The 15,045-nt window shown below is 33.2% G+C and overlaps 1 protein-coding gene across 1 annotated transcript; it reads left to right on the forward strand.

Annotated features, from left to right (window-relative positions):
• The first annotated feature begins 3,513 nt into the window (after positions 1–3,513).
• On the forward strand, positions 3,514–6,517 carry LOC100813787 (zf-Dof domain-containing protein). Its single transcript, NM_001317674.2, has 2 exons — positions 3,514–3,898; positions 4,969–6,517. The coding sequence occupies exons 1-2, from the start codon at positions 3,806–3,808 to the stop codon at positions 6,325–6,327; spliced, it is 1,452 nt and encodes a 483-aa protein (NP_001304603.2). The 5' UTR covers positions 3,514–3,805; the 3' UTR covers positions 6,328–6,517.
• Positions 6,518–15,045: the final 8,528 nt, after the last annotated feature.

The raw sequence follows: 15,045 nt of genomic DNA on the forward strand, positions 1-15,045 counted from the left end.
AGAACCAAATTAAAATATAATGAATCAATTCAATTATGAATTATTAGTTTTTTTAATCTTATACATCATTTAAATTATAATTATTTTTAAATAGAAGAATTATCTCACTTAATAGTATCATGGTTAAATAGGAATCATTAAAATGAATTGATTGAATTAAATATTATCATTTAATAATTCTAAATTCTAGAGGAAATAAATATGAAATTGTCGTGTTGATATTATCCTCATAAATTTAAACCTCTATATATATAATAAATTTTTCATCTATTTGGTTTTTTTTTTCTTTAATCAAACATCTTTGTTTACACTTTATTTCTCACTTTTTTTTCTTCCCATCAAACAGACTCTAATTATAAAATATGGAGAAAAGTCACAAAGAGAAAAGGAAAGTGATGACACCAAGAACAAAAGGTCAGTGATTTGATTCGTATTTTTTTTTTCAATGAAACACTATTTCTCATACCACTAATAATGTATTCAAATTGCCTTCACCATGGAAAAATAATCAATTAATTTTTTAAGTTAAAGAAAAATAAATAAATAAATAAATGATTTTACTATACTTTTTCATAATATTACTGTCAAATGATGGAGTAAAATTGATTTTTGTATGGTATACAAACACACAAAGATATAAGATTGGTCAACTGGTTAAGGAAGAATGAATGAAAAAGAAAGAAAAAAAAAGGTTGTAGGTTTGAATCCCCCACTAACATTTTTAACAACTAACAAATATTTCTTTATGTTCTTGGTCTGCTTCGTAATGTTTAATTTGTTAGTTTAGAGTTTAATTGTACTTAAAGTTGTGTATTTGTAAGTTGTATTTGTTGATATAGGTAGTTTGTTGACAAAAAAAAATTCTAGTTTAAACAAGCAAATCTTTTTTCTCTTGTTTAAGTGATTCTAAAACCCGTCAAAATATGTAATTTAAAATTCTTAACAAATACTAACGGTTGTGAAACTATCACAAATCGTATTTTTAAAAAGTTAATAGTTACATCACTAGTTAATGGATAAATTCTAATGGTAAGGATAAAAAATCAGACTTTTCAAATATTAAAAAGCAAAAGCCAAGAATTTTTTTTATTAGAGATAAAAAAACAAAAAAAAATTGGATATATATGAAGGATAAAAAATGTATTAGTCTTTTTGAATTTCAATTTTAGTCTCAAAATATAAAATTAATTGGTCTTAATCCCTAACATTTTCCACTACTAACATTTTTTATCCTTGTCGTTAAATATTACTATAATGCTATTACATGACAACCATATCATTAGCCACAACAGTTATTACTTCATCAACTAGTTTGACATGACACCAATAAGATCTTTGGAGGGATATACCTTAGGCGGTTACAATAGTGACACGTAACATAGATAATATGTTGGTCAACCACTCGGTTAATAAGGTCAATTGATGACCTAAGTGACTCAATCAATATACAATCGGAAGAGTATAAAGCTCTCAACATCAAGTACAATAGTATGAAGAAGCTAAAGAAATATGAAAATCCAATCAACAAACGATTGACACAATATACACTCCCTCATCCTAAAGTGTGATAACATAAATAGACTAAATAATTATGAGTATTCAATTGACATACAATTAAGGTACACAACCTCTCAATCTTAAGTAATGCAACACAAAGAGGCTATAGAAATATGAGAACTCAATTGGGTGAGTACAAAGTCATTCAACCTCAAATGTGGTAACACAAAGAAACTAAAAATAATATGAGAACTTTATTGATAAGAGGGTATAAGAGTATTTCTTATTATAAATTTTTATACTATTAATCAATTAAAAATTATTTTTAATATAAGTTTTAAAATATAAAATTTAGTAAACTTATTATATATAATTTTATGATGTGTAAATAATTTTAAACTCATCATTACATTTTTTTACTTTTTAAAAATTTACACAAATTTTAGCAGAATCACATTCCATTATTTTATAAAAGAGAACAAATACAAAATTTTCACATCACTTTATATTTTTATATATAATGAATAATTACTTAGATGAATTATTTATCTTAATTTTATAGGCTTATATTTTCACATAAATTTAAATATTATATACAAAAATTTACTCTAATACTAAAATTATTAATGTGAATGATTAAATTAATTTTACACAATACTTAAAAAAATATATTATTCAACATAATGATATTAAATACTAATTACTTATACAAATAATTATATATCATATACTCTAACAATAATAAATAATTAAATAATATTATTTAAAGTTAAACAAGTGATAGCTGAGTACCTTGGTTGAGAATACTCTATGAGGTGAGTGGGAAAAAGCCATAAACGTTGAAGGCGGCGTAAAAAGCTCACCCCATCGCTTGGGGCCAAGTCGAGTCGGCACTTTTTGCTCTTTCTCTTTCTCACGTCATCCACATCTTTACCCACTCCCACCCCTCTTGCTCACTCATCTGCCACCTGTCTCCACCCCCTTTCCCCATTTTCCCTTTTACTCCTTACAATACAATAATATATTAATGCCAATAAATAAGCTTCAACTTCCCATGTTATGCTCAATAAACCTGCCTCAATGCATCAAAATTGCATATCTACTCACATCTAAATGCAAAACATTATTACTACGTTCCATTTTTTTTAAAAAAAAAGTTTGTATGCTATATTACAAAAAAGTATGTATGCTGTTAAGCTTTCTTATAAAGGTTTAAAAAAGTGGTTACATTTTTTAATCGTAGAAATAACAATTGACCGTCTCATCATCATATTATAAAAGTGAAGTGAACATCAATTAATGAAACTTGCATGAATGACAATGAATTCTACTTTAGTTTTTGTCTTTTCTTCGGGACAAAAATTAGTGTGAGAAGACGATCAATTTTTGTTGTTAATGACAGATATTCATTTAGAAAATACTTATAATAGTCGGTTCGCATCTTTTATATCTATTTTATTTTTAAAACAAACTCTCAATTTCAAGTGTTATGGTTAAAAAATTAATCACATTGTATTGCAGATATTTGTTTAAAAATTAGAAGGATAAAAAAATTTCTTAATAGGTTCACATTAATTATTATTTATCTATTTAAATATCAAGCAATAAGTAATATAATTAATATCAATAAATTTCTTCAAAAAATAAGAAATAAATAATATAATTAATTTTTTAATTTTAGAAAGTGAATAAAATAAAAAATTTTCTCATACTAAAAAATAAATAAAATTTATTGTGAGCATAACTAAGTAGTATGTTAAAACGAGGAAAACCAGACTGATACGAGAAGGATTTAATATTCAGCGTAGGGTCACATGTTTGAACACAAATGAGAAAAGGCAACAAACACTTTTTCCAAAAAATAATAAAAAAGTAATCTTTTTTAAAAGAAAAAGACTTTGTATGAGAAAAAGGGAAAGAGAAGAGAAAAAGAAAAAAAATATATTATTCATTTTATTTTTTAAAGGTTGATAAAATAAAAAAGAAAAAAGAAAAAACATAAGAGATGGTAGTAGTAGTGTGTCTTTGATGCCTCACGTTGTTTGTGCTTTTTGCAGGGTGGGACTTTTTTTTTCTTTTTCCAGAGGGATTTTTAGTGCAAGTGTGATGTCTGTCTTCCCTTGAAAAATTGTCTTGTGTGGAAACAAACTTCGGAAAGAGAAAGAAAGAAAGAAAGAAAGCCACTTTTTATTCTTATTTTTTCTCTCTCTCTCACTAATATATCTGATTTTCTCTCTCACTTCTTCTGTTCTATGTAATGGGTGTTAGATGTGCTTAGTTTCAGAGTGTGCAACACAACACCAGCAACATGTCTCAGAAAGAGAAGGGTCCGGGTATCAGGCTATTTGGAAGGAAGATTCCGGTGCCGGAATGTCAGATTCCGGCAAACTCTGGACCCACGGTACATGTTTTTCTTATGTAGTTAGCCAACAATAACTGTTTTGGTTCATTTCTTCATGAATCATGGTTTTTGTTTTTTGATTCCTTGTTTGTGTAAATGGGTTGGACGTAAAATTGGATTTTTTTTTTAAATTTATGTTTGTGTGTAAAGCTTTATGGGGTTCTTGAGATTTTGTTTTATTTTTTTTATGTTCTGGGTGGTTAATAGAGTTCATTTCAAGCTTTAGAACCTTGTTGAATTTGAAGTGTGGTGTTGTCTCTTTATAAATGGAAGTTTTGTTAATTGTTATCTTTTACTGCGATGGCTTAATTTAGAATATTTGTGCTTGTGCATTTGTTTCAGGTTTAGACTTTAGATTTGTATTAACAAGGGCGGTGTTCAGTGGAAGCAAATTATTATTCCTATGAAATATAACTTTGAACTTGTTTCATTTTGAATTGGAGCATCTTTAGTTATTGTTGGTGGTGGTGGTTTGATGTAACTGATTCTTTTCAACTGATTGGATCTTGTAATATCTTCTATATCTCTTTGCTTGATGTATCACAAAGAATTTAGTCTTCTTCATAGTATTAAATGTATTTTATACACTAATTTTCTAGGCATTATTTGTGGTTTCTTTTGGCATTTATACACTATAATTGCTTTGAACCCATTTTACTTTAATAATGAAAAGTCTTGCTACCGAGCAATTCAAGTATATGAATTCAGTGGAATGCTTAGTCAATGGTCAGTAGCAGATACATTTATTTTTCTTGGATATGAATATGATTTACTTAGTTTATGCTCATGTTGTAAGAGATAAACTGAATTTGAGACATAGGTAATATATTCGTAAGGACATGGTTATCAAAAAGAATAAAGATGAAGACTTACAAATAGATGCCTATTAAGTTCAGGTATCAAAAGAGATTAAATTTATACTGATTGCTTGGTATCTGGTATTTTGTAGTATTTGATTGAAAATGAGTATAACATGATCATTCTCTTTCTGCTTTCTTTGTCTATTTTTTCGGTATGTTGTTAGATTTGATTCTACATGATTTACCACTGATTGTGGTTTAAATTTTTAGGATACTTGCTGCAGCATAAAGAAAACAGAACTCAAAATACCTAGTGAATGTGGAGAAAACTCTGAGCAACAAGAAAATTCTTCTGATTCAAGGGATAGTAAACAAGAGTCCCAACATAAAGTGCAGGAAAATGAGCCAATTGTAAATCCCAAGCCTGTGGAAGATAATATGGAGACTGGTAGCTCTGATCAAGATAAAGTCTTAAAGAAACCCGACAAGATTCTTCAGTGCCCACGATGCAACAGTATGGACACCAAGTTTTGTTATTTTAATAACTACAATGTCAATCAACCTCGACACTTCTGCAAGAACTGCCAAAGGTATTGGACTGCTGGTGGAACAATGAGAAATGTTCCCATAGGTGCTGGGAGACGGAAGAATAAGCACCTAGCCTCTCAATACCAACACATTATCGTAACCTCTGATGGAATTCCAGCCTCCAGGCTAGAAACCACAGACTCGTCTGGTCTCCAACAGCAACATATTGCTAGTCTTGAATCCTCAGTTTCTTTCAGGTCTTCAGCAGATAATTGCACCATGTTGAAATTTGGTACCGATACCCCTCTTTGCAAATCGATGGATTCAATGCTTAATCTTAGAGACCAGAGAAGATGTGCTGATGCAAGTTCTATCAGCTGTGTAGAGTATAGAGGGGAACCATCCTTATGTGGATCTTCTGTGATGACTAATGGTGCTCAAGGAAATGAATTATCAGAACATAATACATCAAATTGGTTGCAATGTTACCCTGTTCCTCCATGGGTATTACCTTATCCAGGTTGGAATAATGTGAATTCCATGGAAGCGGTTCATCGATCTTCAGCACCAATGTGCAATCCATATAATAACACTGGTCCTACAGCAATGCAATGGTGTCCCACACCAATGGTTGCAATTCCTGGCATGTGCCCACCAAGCATTCCTTTGCAATTTGTACCACCATCATACTGGAGTGGAACGCCACTTTGGAATGCTGGAACTGGGGCAGTGTCAATAGGATCCAATGCTTGCCTTTCGCCGACTTCCTCGACTAATAACAGTTGCTGCTCAGGCAATGGCTCACCAACACTTGGAAAACACACTAGAGATACAGTTTGCACTGATGAAGAGAAATCAGAAAAGTGTGTTTTGGTTCCAAAGACCATTAGAATTGATGCCCCAAATGAGGCCTCAAAAAGTCCTATAATAAGAGCTACATTAGCTATCAAGCTTGATAAGCAGCAATTTGTATCAAATGGTGATATTTTGAAAAAAATTGAACCAAAAGAAGGCAAAGATCGTGTGTTGGGTGCCTCTCAAATCTTGGAAGCCAATCCGGCAGCTATTTCTCGTGCTCATGCATTTCAGGAGAGCTTATAGTAATTTTCTAGCTTCAAATTTTCTATTGCCATTTTTGGTCAAATAAACTAGTGCATATTGTTGGCTTTAGTTTCACTTTGCTGGTAGCATTACTTTGTGAAATCTATAGTGTGATTTTCAATGGTGTACTAAAATCTATATTGAACTATGCTCTCTGATAATGATGATTTTTTGCCTTTGCCACAATAAACAACAAATTGATAGTGATTACTTTTTGCAACACTCCTCATTTAAGGTAGTGCATATAGAAGGTATAGAATATGTTAAATATTTAGAGGGAGAACTTTGCGGTTGTGGTCTTACCCGACTCAAACAGGATTGCCTCTAGTGGAGGATACCTGTGGTAGAAAAAAAATAAAATAAGGTATAGGATGTTATGGATGTATGTAGCCCATGTCCATTGGTTTGAGATGGATATGTGAACTAGAATGATTCATTGGTGTGATTTTGATTCTTTTTTCAATTCAAGAAAAGAGCAGCGCTGAAAAGATTTGAAATAATATACTTTTTAAAATTATTTCCTAGGAAAGCATTATCTAATAGGGGGAAAAAGTCATGAAATTATAGTATGTCACATTTGATCATGCAAGAAGTCTCTTTTACGCTGGTGAAGTCATTATCCTTTTTCTTTTGGGGGGCACTACCCTACCTCGTTTTCTTTATCTTTTAATTGTATAGCAAGGAGCAAGTCATAATTGGAAATGCTTTGAAGTGCAGTTCTAACCAGGCAAAGATTGAAGGTCCTTTTTTGCAAGTGCTTTTACTTTATCACCTTTTTCCCATCTTTCTTGGTGTCATTAATCTTATTTACTTAACCAAAGTTTGTATGTCTCAAAAGCCTTGTTTTAAGGCCCTACTTTTTACGATGAAAAGATCCCTTTACCAAACGAGTAGAAGAGGTATCTTCTTTTTGATAACGCAACCTGTGGAATATATGACTTTTTGACTCGTGTCAAAAGAATGGCTCAAATAGTCCATATGACAAAAGTCATTCTTTTGACTCATTAAAGAAAAAATAACCAAAGGTATATCATTCTCCAGCCTGCTTGGTTATAAGTAATCCTATGCAAATTATCAATAAAAAAAAAGAAGTAATCCTATGCTGACCATTTCTTCTTCACTATCAACCATGATGAGCCTGGTTTCTTTCGTACAACTTCATTAGGCTTTTGCTATATCGACTCCCATTTTTTCCATAAGTACATTCCCCTTACTATCATAAATACTTGTTATACCCAAATAATCCTGTATCATCATTGTGGAAAGTCCACTTCGGAATAATGTTTAGTTTTTTTGTATTCTGGAAAGTATTTTACAGAATACAAAAAGTTAAATATTATTGTGAAATGTAGTTTCCAAAATACATAATAATGAGTTAAATATTATTTTTGGATTTGATTCCTAATAAATTTTTCCTTTGAATTGGGTCCTTAATATTTAAAAAGTTGTCTGAGGTCCTTGCTATTAATCGGGACTCGTTAACTGCTTATGTGACTGTTAATCGGACACGTTGGCATACGATGTGTGGTGCCATGTGTACTTGTTGTCTGAGTGGGATTACACGTAGGATTTTTTTTTTAATTTTAAAAAGTAATTACGACGTCGTTTCTCTTTTTTTCACTTTGTCACTTTGTCTTCATCTCTCCCACTCTTCAATAGCACGCGCGCATTGCGTTGTCACCACAAAGAACCGTCGAGACGATCCCACCGTAACCACCACAATGACGCTATCAAAGGAAGCACACAACGAAACCATTACAATGGCAACAACATAACAACCAGCATGTCACCGTCGGCTCCTTCCACACTCTCACCCTCGAACCCCACAAACCCTTCCACCTCCGCAAGAAACTTTGGCAAAACAACGCCGCTAAAACCTTTAACAAATTCACCTAGAATTCCAATCCCAATACCAATTCCCCCAACCTCGCCGTCATTCTCTTCCACCCTCACCATGTGGAGATTCACCTTATCGCACAGGGAGTTGCCACGTGTTGCACCAAGATTGAACCCTCTTCAAACTCTAGAAACTTCATGTTTTTCTGACAAATGTTTACGGTGTTAGTGAAGCGCATGGAGGTGCCATTAATTTGTGCCGACCAAGCTTTGATGGTTTCTCTGGAAGTGACAAAGTGGGTTGTAGTTGATTTGTCCCTGAAGCAACCATTTTTACGAACTAGATATCAAAGAAAGCCAAAGCCCAAGCAAGGAAGTGTATGATGAAATAACATTTGGAGAGGAATGGTGGGACCCACGATTGAGGGACACAGAGATGGACGTCGCAGAGGCCTTAGCGTACGAGGGCTTCGACGAGGTGAACAAGGCCCGGAGATGAGTTCGCGATTGCAAATTTTACAAAGGTTGGTGGTTGCAGTCATTGCATCTTTAGATCTAGGAAGGTGGATGCGGATATTGGCATCATTGTAGTGATTTGATTCATCTAGGAGGGAGGTGGAGAGAAAGAGCTAGGTTTTCTGAGGGAGAAGAGAGATCAACACTCAACGGAGAAAGGGGGTGTCCAAAGGGGTAGATTGGAAAAAGAAAGAAAAAAAAAGAAAAAAGAAGAAGAAAAATTAAGCACAAACAACATTGTAACTACTTTTTAAAAATTAAAAAAAAATTGTGTAATCCCACTCAGGTAACAAGTACACGTAACACCACACGTCGCATGCCAACGTGTCTGGTTAACGGCCACGTAAGCACTTAACGGATCCTAATTAATGGCAGGGAGTTGGGACAAAACTTTTCAAATATTAGGGACCCGATTTGAATGAAAAATTTATCAGGGACCAGATGCAAAAGTTGGGTATATATCAAGGATCAAAAACATATTTAATCCTTTAATTTTTGTAGTATAGATTGGTGTCCAGGTTGAGGATAAATTTCTCTAAGCGTTGCTTTGAAGCTATTGGGGTAGAGCAAAGGGTGGTGGAAAAATAAGCTAACTTGTTAAATTGTAGGATACTTTCTAGCCTTTCACTTACCTTGGTATTCCTATTTGGGCAAACCTAGGGAAAATGGGGACTTGGCAACCTATCATCAACAAATCTTTCAGAAAATTGGTTCTTTGGAAACACAAACAAGTGTCACTTGCGGGAAGACTATGCTTGATAAATTCGATACTATCTTTCATACCTCTTTTTTTTTTCTTTTTCTTTTTTTAGGATTCCTAAATTAGTGTGTTCTAAGCTTGAGATTCAAAGGAGTTTTTTGTGGGGAGGGAATGGAGAGTGGAAGAAAAAAATAGCCTGGGTTAAGTGGGAGGGTGTAAACAAGGATAAGTGCATAGGAGGTCTTTGTTAAGAAGGAGACAAAATAGAGAAAGAATATATTTATTTTTCCTTGTTTACAATGTAACAGAGGAAGGCTATATATACTCAGTACATGAAGCTATTTTTGGTAGAAAAATATAATCACACTAATTCAGGCTAGAATAATTCAACAGATATTCAATGATATAAATTGGGTAACAAGAATATTTTGTTTCCTGTTATTCCTCTTTGATAGTTCATGCCAACACTCCCCCTCAAGTTGGTGCATTAGATATCTTCAATGCCCAACTTGTCAAGTGAGTTGTGAAATATTTTGCTAGAGACAACCTTTGTAAGTATATCAGCTAGCTGATCTTCTAACTTCCCAAAAGGAAACTGAATTATCTTATCTTTGAGCTTCTCCTTGATAAAATGTATATCCACTTCAACATGTTTAGTTCAATCATGTTGAACTGGGTTGTGTGCTATTGTTATGGCTGCTTTATTATCATAAAACAGATCCATCGTATCTTGAGCTGAACACATGACTTCTTCTACTAACCTTTTTAACCAGAGAAGCTCACATACTCCTTCAGCCATACCTCTAAACTCCGCTTCTGCACTAGATAAAGCAACCACCTTCTGTTTTTTACTCCTCCAAGAGACAAGATTTCCTCCCACAAATGTGAGGTAACCTGATGTGGATTTTCTATCAGTAACACTCCCTACCCAATCTGCATTAGTATAGCCTTGAAGGTGCAGATGCTGTTTTTTTGCAAACATTAGCCCTCTCCCTGGTGAAGATTTCAAGTACCTTAAAATTTGAAACATAGGATTCATATGGTCTTCACTAGGACAATGCATGAACTGACTCACCAAGCTCACTACATAAGAAATATCTGGTCGTGTATGTGATAAGTAAATTAATTTTCCCACTAGGCATTGATATCTCTCTTTATTGGTAGGGGTCTGATTTGGAAATTCTCATAAGCCATGGTTTTGTGTGACTGGTGTATCAGCCGATCTGCAATCAAGCATTCCAGTTTCTGATAGTAAGTCAAGTACATACTTCCTTTGTGATAGAAATATGCCTCATTTTGATCGAGCTACTTCTATCCCCAAAAAATACTTCAACCCTCCAAGATTTTTCATCTCAAACTCAGTTGCTAAATGCTCTTGTAGTCTAGAGATTTCCTTTTCATCATTCCCTGTAATTATCATATCGTCAACATAGATCATTAGAGCTGTCACCTTCCCTTGTTGATGCTTCAAGAAGAGAGTATGATCTGAATGACTTTGTTTGAAACCATGTTTCCTCATTGCAAAGCTAAATCGACCAAACCATGCTCAAGGGGATTGTTTCAATCTGTATAATGCCTTTTTCAGCTTACAAACCACACTCCTTTTTGTAGAGGGAACGAAACCAGGTGGAATGTCCATGTACACTTCCTCTTCAAGATCCCCATGGAGAAAAGCATTTTTTACATCAAATTGGTGCAGCGGCCAGTCCAGGTTTGCAGCAAGTGATATTAATACTCTTATGGTATTCAATTTTTCTACTGGAGAAAAAGTTTCTTGATAATCAATTCCATACGTTTGAGTGAATCCCTTTATGACAAGTCTCGATTTATATCTTTCAACCGATCCATCTGCCTTGTGTTTGATAGTAAACACCTATTTACATCCCATTGTTTTCTTCCCCTCTAGTAATGGAACAAGTGACCAAGTGTTATTCTCTTGTAACGCTTTCATCTCCTCCTCTATTGCTTGGATCCACTTGGGATTTTTCATAGCTTCATTTACTGTATAAGGGACATCGTTTGCAGATAAGTTATAAACTAATGCCTTGAAGGGTTTAGATAATTTGTGAGTTGAGACATAATTGGCAATTGGGTGCTTTGACTTGCTAGTTTCATGATCTGCTGAATACCGATTAGGAGGTTGTCCCCGATTATGCCTGAAAGGTAATTTATAACCATCAAAAATGTTTTGAGGAGAGTTTAGAACTTGTACCTCAGAGATATTCTCAGGAGATTCTGATTGTGGCACTGTTAAGTCATGGAAGGGTTGTTCACTTTCAGTTTCTACTTCAACAAGCAAAGGTTGTTCACTTTCAGTTTCTGCAGATTCTTCAATTTCTGCTATAACCTGCTCATTATTTTCAACATCTTCAGTTTCTTTTCTTTGGTCTATCGATATTGTCTCTAATTCTCGCGGCTGAACCTCCACCCCAACATCATTTGAAGCTTCAAAACCTGGCCAATCTTCCCAATTCTGCTCTTCACTCATCATCTCCCCCAGACGAGAGGAGTGGGAAGATTGGAAAGCAAAGAAATTCTCTAATTCAATAAAGGTGACATCCATGGTTGTATAAAGACACCTTGTGACTGGATTGTAACAACGATATCCTTTCTTATGAGCTCCATAACCAAGGAAAACACAACGAACAACACATGGATCTAACTTCGTTCGTTGATTTTTGGGGATGTGAACATATGTAACACAACCAAACTTTCTTGGAGGAAGCACGAGAACAGATGGTAATGTCACATGTTTTGCTAGAACTTGAAGTGAAGTCTTATAGTTCAAGACTCGAGATGACAGTCGATTCATCAAGTACACAACAGTCACCACTGCATTTATCCAAAAACGTTTAGGTACATATGCTGCTAAAAGGAGAGCTCGAGTGATTTCTAAGATATGTCTATTTTTGCGCTCTGCAACACCGTTTTGCTATGGTGTTTGAGGGAAAGATGTCTCATGATGCAAACCATGTTCCTTAAAATATTTGTGAAATTTTTCATTATCGTATTCCCCACCGTTATCGGACCAAAGAATTAATAGTTTAGCAGAAAATGGTGTTTGAATCAAATTATGGAATGATCTAAATATCTCAAAAACTTCATGTTTATGCTTTAGCGAATATAACCAAGTCATTCGTGTACAATCATCAACAAACGTGATAAACCAACGAACACTAGAAGGAATATTAATAGCCAGGACCCCAAACATCAGAATGAATGATAGAAAAAGGTGTATCACATTTATTCATACTAATTGGATAAGGTACACGATGACTCTTAGCTTGAATACAGGCTTCACACTTGAAGTCTGATTCACTGACCTTTGTAAATAGCTCTGGAAATAAATAACTCAAATATCGAAATGACGGATGCCCCAACCGGTTGTGCCATAACCAAATTTGTCTTTCCTTTACTCCAATAGAATGCACATTATTTGCTCTACCATAACTGAAATCATCTAGGTAATACAACCCTTCCCTTTTAGTACCACGACCAATAATCTCCTTGGTGAGAATATCCTGAAACAAACAAAAGTTGGAATACATTACAACACAACTGTCGCGGTGTTTTTTGGATATCAAGCTATTGATTAGCATTGACTCGTAATTTTAATATCACCACCGATCTTTTATTTTTCCGAAGAAAAGGGAGAAAGCTCGAAAAACCCTATTTTAAGAGATCAAAGGTCCGGGGGTTGGTTACGCAAAGGGAAGGTACTAGCACCCTAAACGTCTATAGTACTCTATAGGAACCTCTTGTTTATTTTTATCTTTAGGCTAAATTGATTATTTGTTTGGAAATAAATGCTTAAGTGTGAAAAGATTAAAGAGATAGGTTTAAAAGGAAGGAGAAAAAAAGGTTTTGTTTATTTTTATTGATTTGGAAAGACAAAGTCTTTTGCCTACATACCCGAATGGGATCAAAATCATGTAGTTCGGGGTAGAAAGTCGAGTGGTTGGTTTTAATTGATTTTAAAGTTCGAAAAAAAGAAGAGTTTAGGCAAGATAAGAGGCCGAAAAGGCATAGAAAAAAAAAATAAAAAAATAAAAAAAGTGAGTTCGATTGATTTTAAATTTGAAAAAAGTTTTGATTGATTAAAGATTGATTAAAGATTTGATTAAGAAAGAAAGAATAAAGATTGACCCCCTTTTTTTGAAATTTTGATTATGGAAAGTTTTTGGTTTTTTGACCTTTTTTATTTTTTTATTTTTTTATTTTTTTATTTTATTTTTTTTTAATTATGCGGAGATAAGTCTAAACGCGCCGGATCCCTTAAAATGACGTTGGATCAAGTGAGGGTCCTTTTCCTCGGATACTGTTCAAGTCATATGATCGTCCTCGGCGGAAACATAAAAATAAATGTGAGTGTCGGTGCAGATTCTCATTTTTTATTTACATTGGACCTAGATACATTCTAATTGGCAATAATAAATAAAAATTGCAAATGCATTAAAATAAATATGCTAGAAGAAATAATAAAATGCATGAAATACAAAACAATAAATACATATGGTGCATAAAATAAATAAAGAAAATAAAATGCAAGACATAAAAATAAATATAATGCTGGAAATAAATAAAAAATGAAAATAAAAATGCAAGACATAAAATAAACATGATGTTTAAAAATAAATAAAAAATGCAAGACATAAAGTAAATATGATGCATAAAATAAAAATAAACAAAATAAAATAAGAAAAATGCAAGACATAAAATAAGTATGATGCTGAAAATAAAATAAAACGAAAATAAAAATGCAATACAGAAAATAAATATGATGCTAAAAAGAATGCGAGACATAAAAATAAAAATGCAAGGCAAAAATAAATAGGGTACATAAAATAAAGAAAATAAAAGTGCAAGACAAAAATAAATATGTAGCTGGAAAATAAAATGCAAGACAAACAATTAAACATGATGCTGGAAAATAAATAAAGAAAATAAAAATGCAAGGCATAAAGTTAAATATGATGCGTAAAAATAAAAATGCAAGACATGAAATAAATATGATGCTAAAAATAAATAATAAAAAAATGCAAGACATAAAGTAAATATGATGCATAAAATAAAAATAAACAAAATAAAATAAAAAATGCAAGACAAAAAATAAATATGATACTGGAAAATAAAATGCAAGACGTAAAATAGATATGGTGCTGGAAAATGAATAAAGAAAATAAAAAAATGCAAGGGCATAAAGTAAATATGATGCATAAAAAAAGTGCAACAAAAAAGAATAGAGAAGAAGAAGGGGGTGCAGAAAGTAAAATACTAGAAGAAACAGAAAAAAAGAAATGGGCTCAAAATAAAAAGGTGGGCTTAACAGATCAAATCTGAATCGTCAGATTGATCGAAGCGTCCAGATTTGATCATGGGGAGACACAGTCTTAGCCATTAGATCTTAATCAAACATCACAAGAGAAGAAGAACAAAGTAAGACCAAGAGGTGAGACGCATCTGATCAAAACAGGGGATAACATTGGCCGTTAGATCTAGGATCTAACGGTTCAACCCTGATGGTCCATGGGGACACAGAGATCCGCGTGCACCATAGGCTTGGTCATGGCAGCAGTATAAATTAGAAAATAAACCCGAAAATAACATAAATCCAACCTCTTTCTCTCTCTAAAGAAATGCTCAGAAGCTCTCTTCTCTCTCTAACC

The sequence above is a fragment of the Glycine max genome, chromosome 19, assembly GCF_000004515.6.
Source record: "Glycine max cultivar Williams 82 chromosome 19, Glycine_max_v4.0, whole genome shotgun sequence".
NCBI lineage: Eukaryota > Viridiplantae > Streptophyta > Magnoliopsida > Fabales > Fabaceae > Glycine > Glycine max.

Bases quoted from the DNA above. Each gene is read 5' to 3' on its own strand.
- LOC100813787 (NM_001317674.2), top strand. From the start codon at position 3,806: ATGTCTCAGAAAGAGAAGGGTCCGGGTATCAGGCTATTTGGAAGGAAG. The intron at 3,899-4,968 runs GTACATGTTTTT...TTAAATTTTTAG, and splicing joins CGGCAAACTCTGGACCCACG to GATACTTGCTGCAGCATAAA.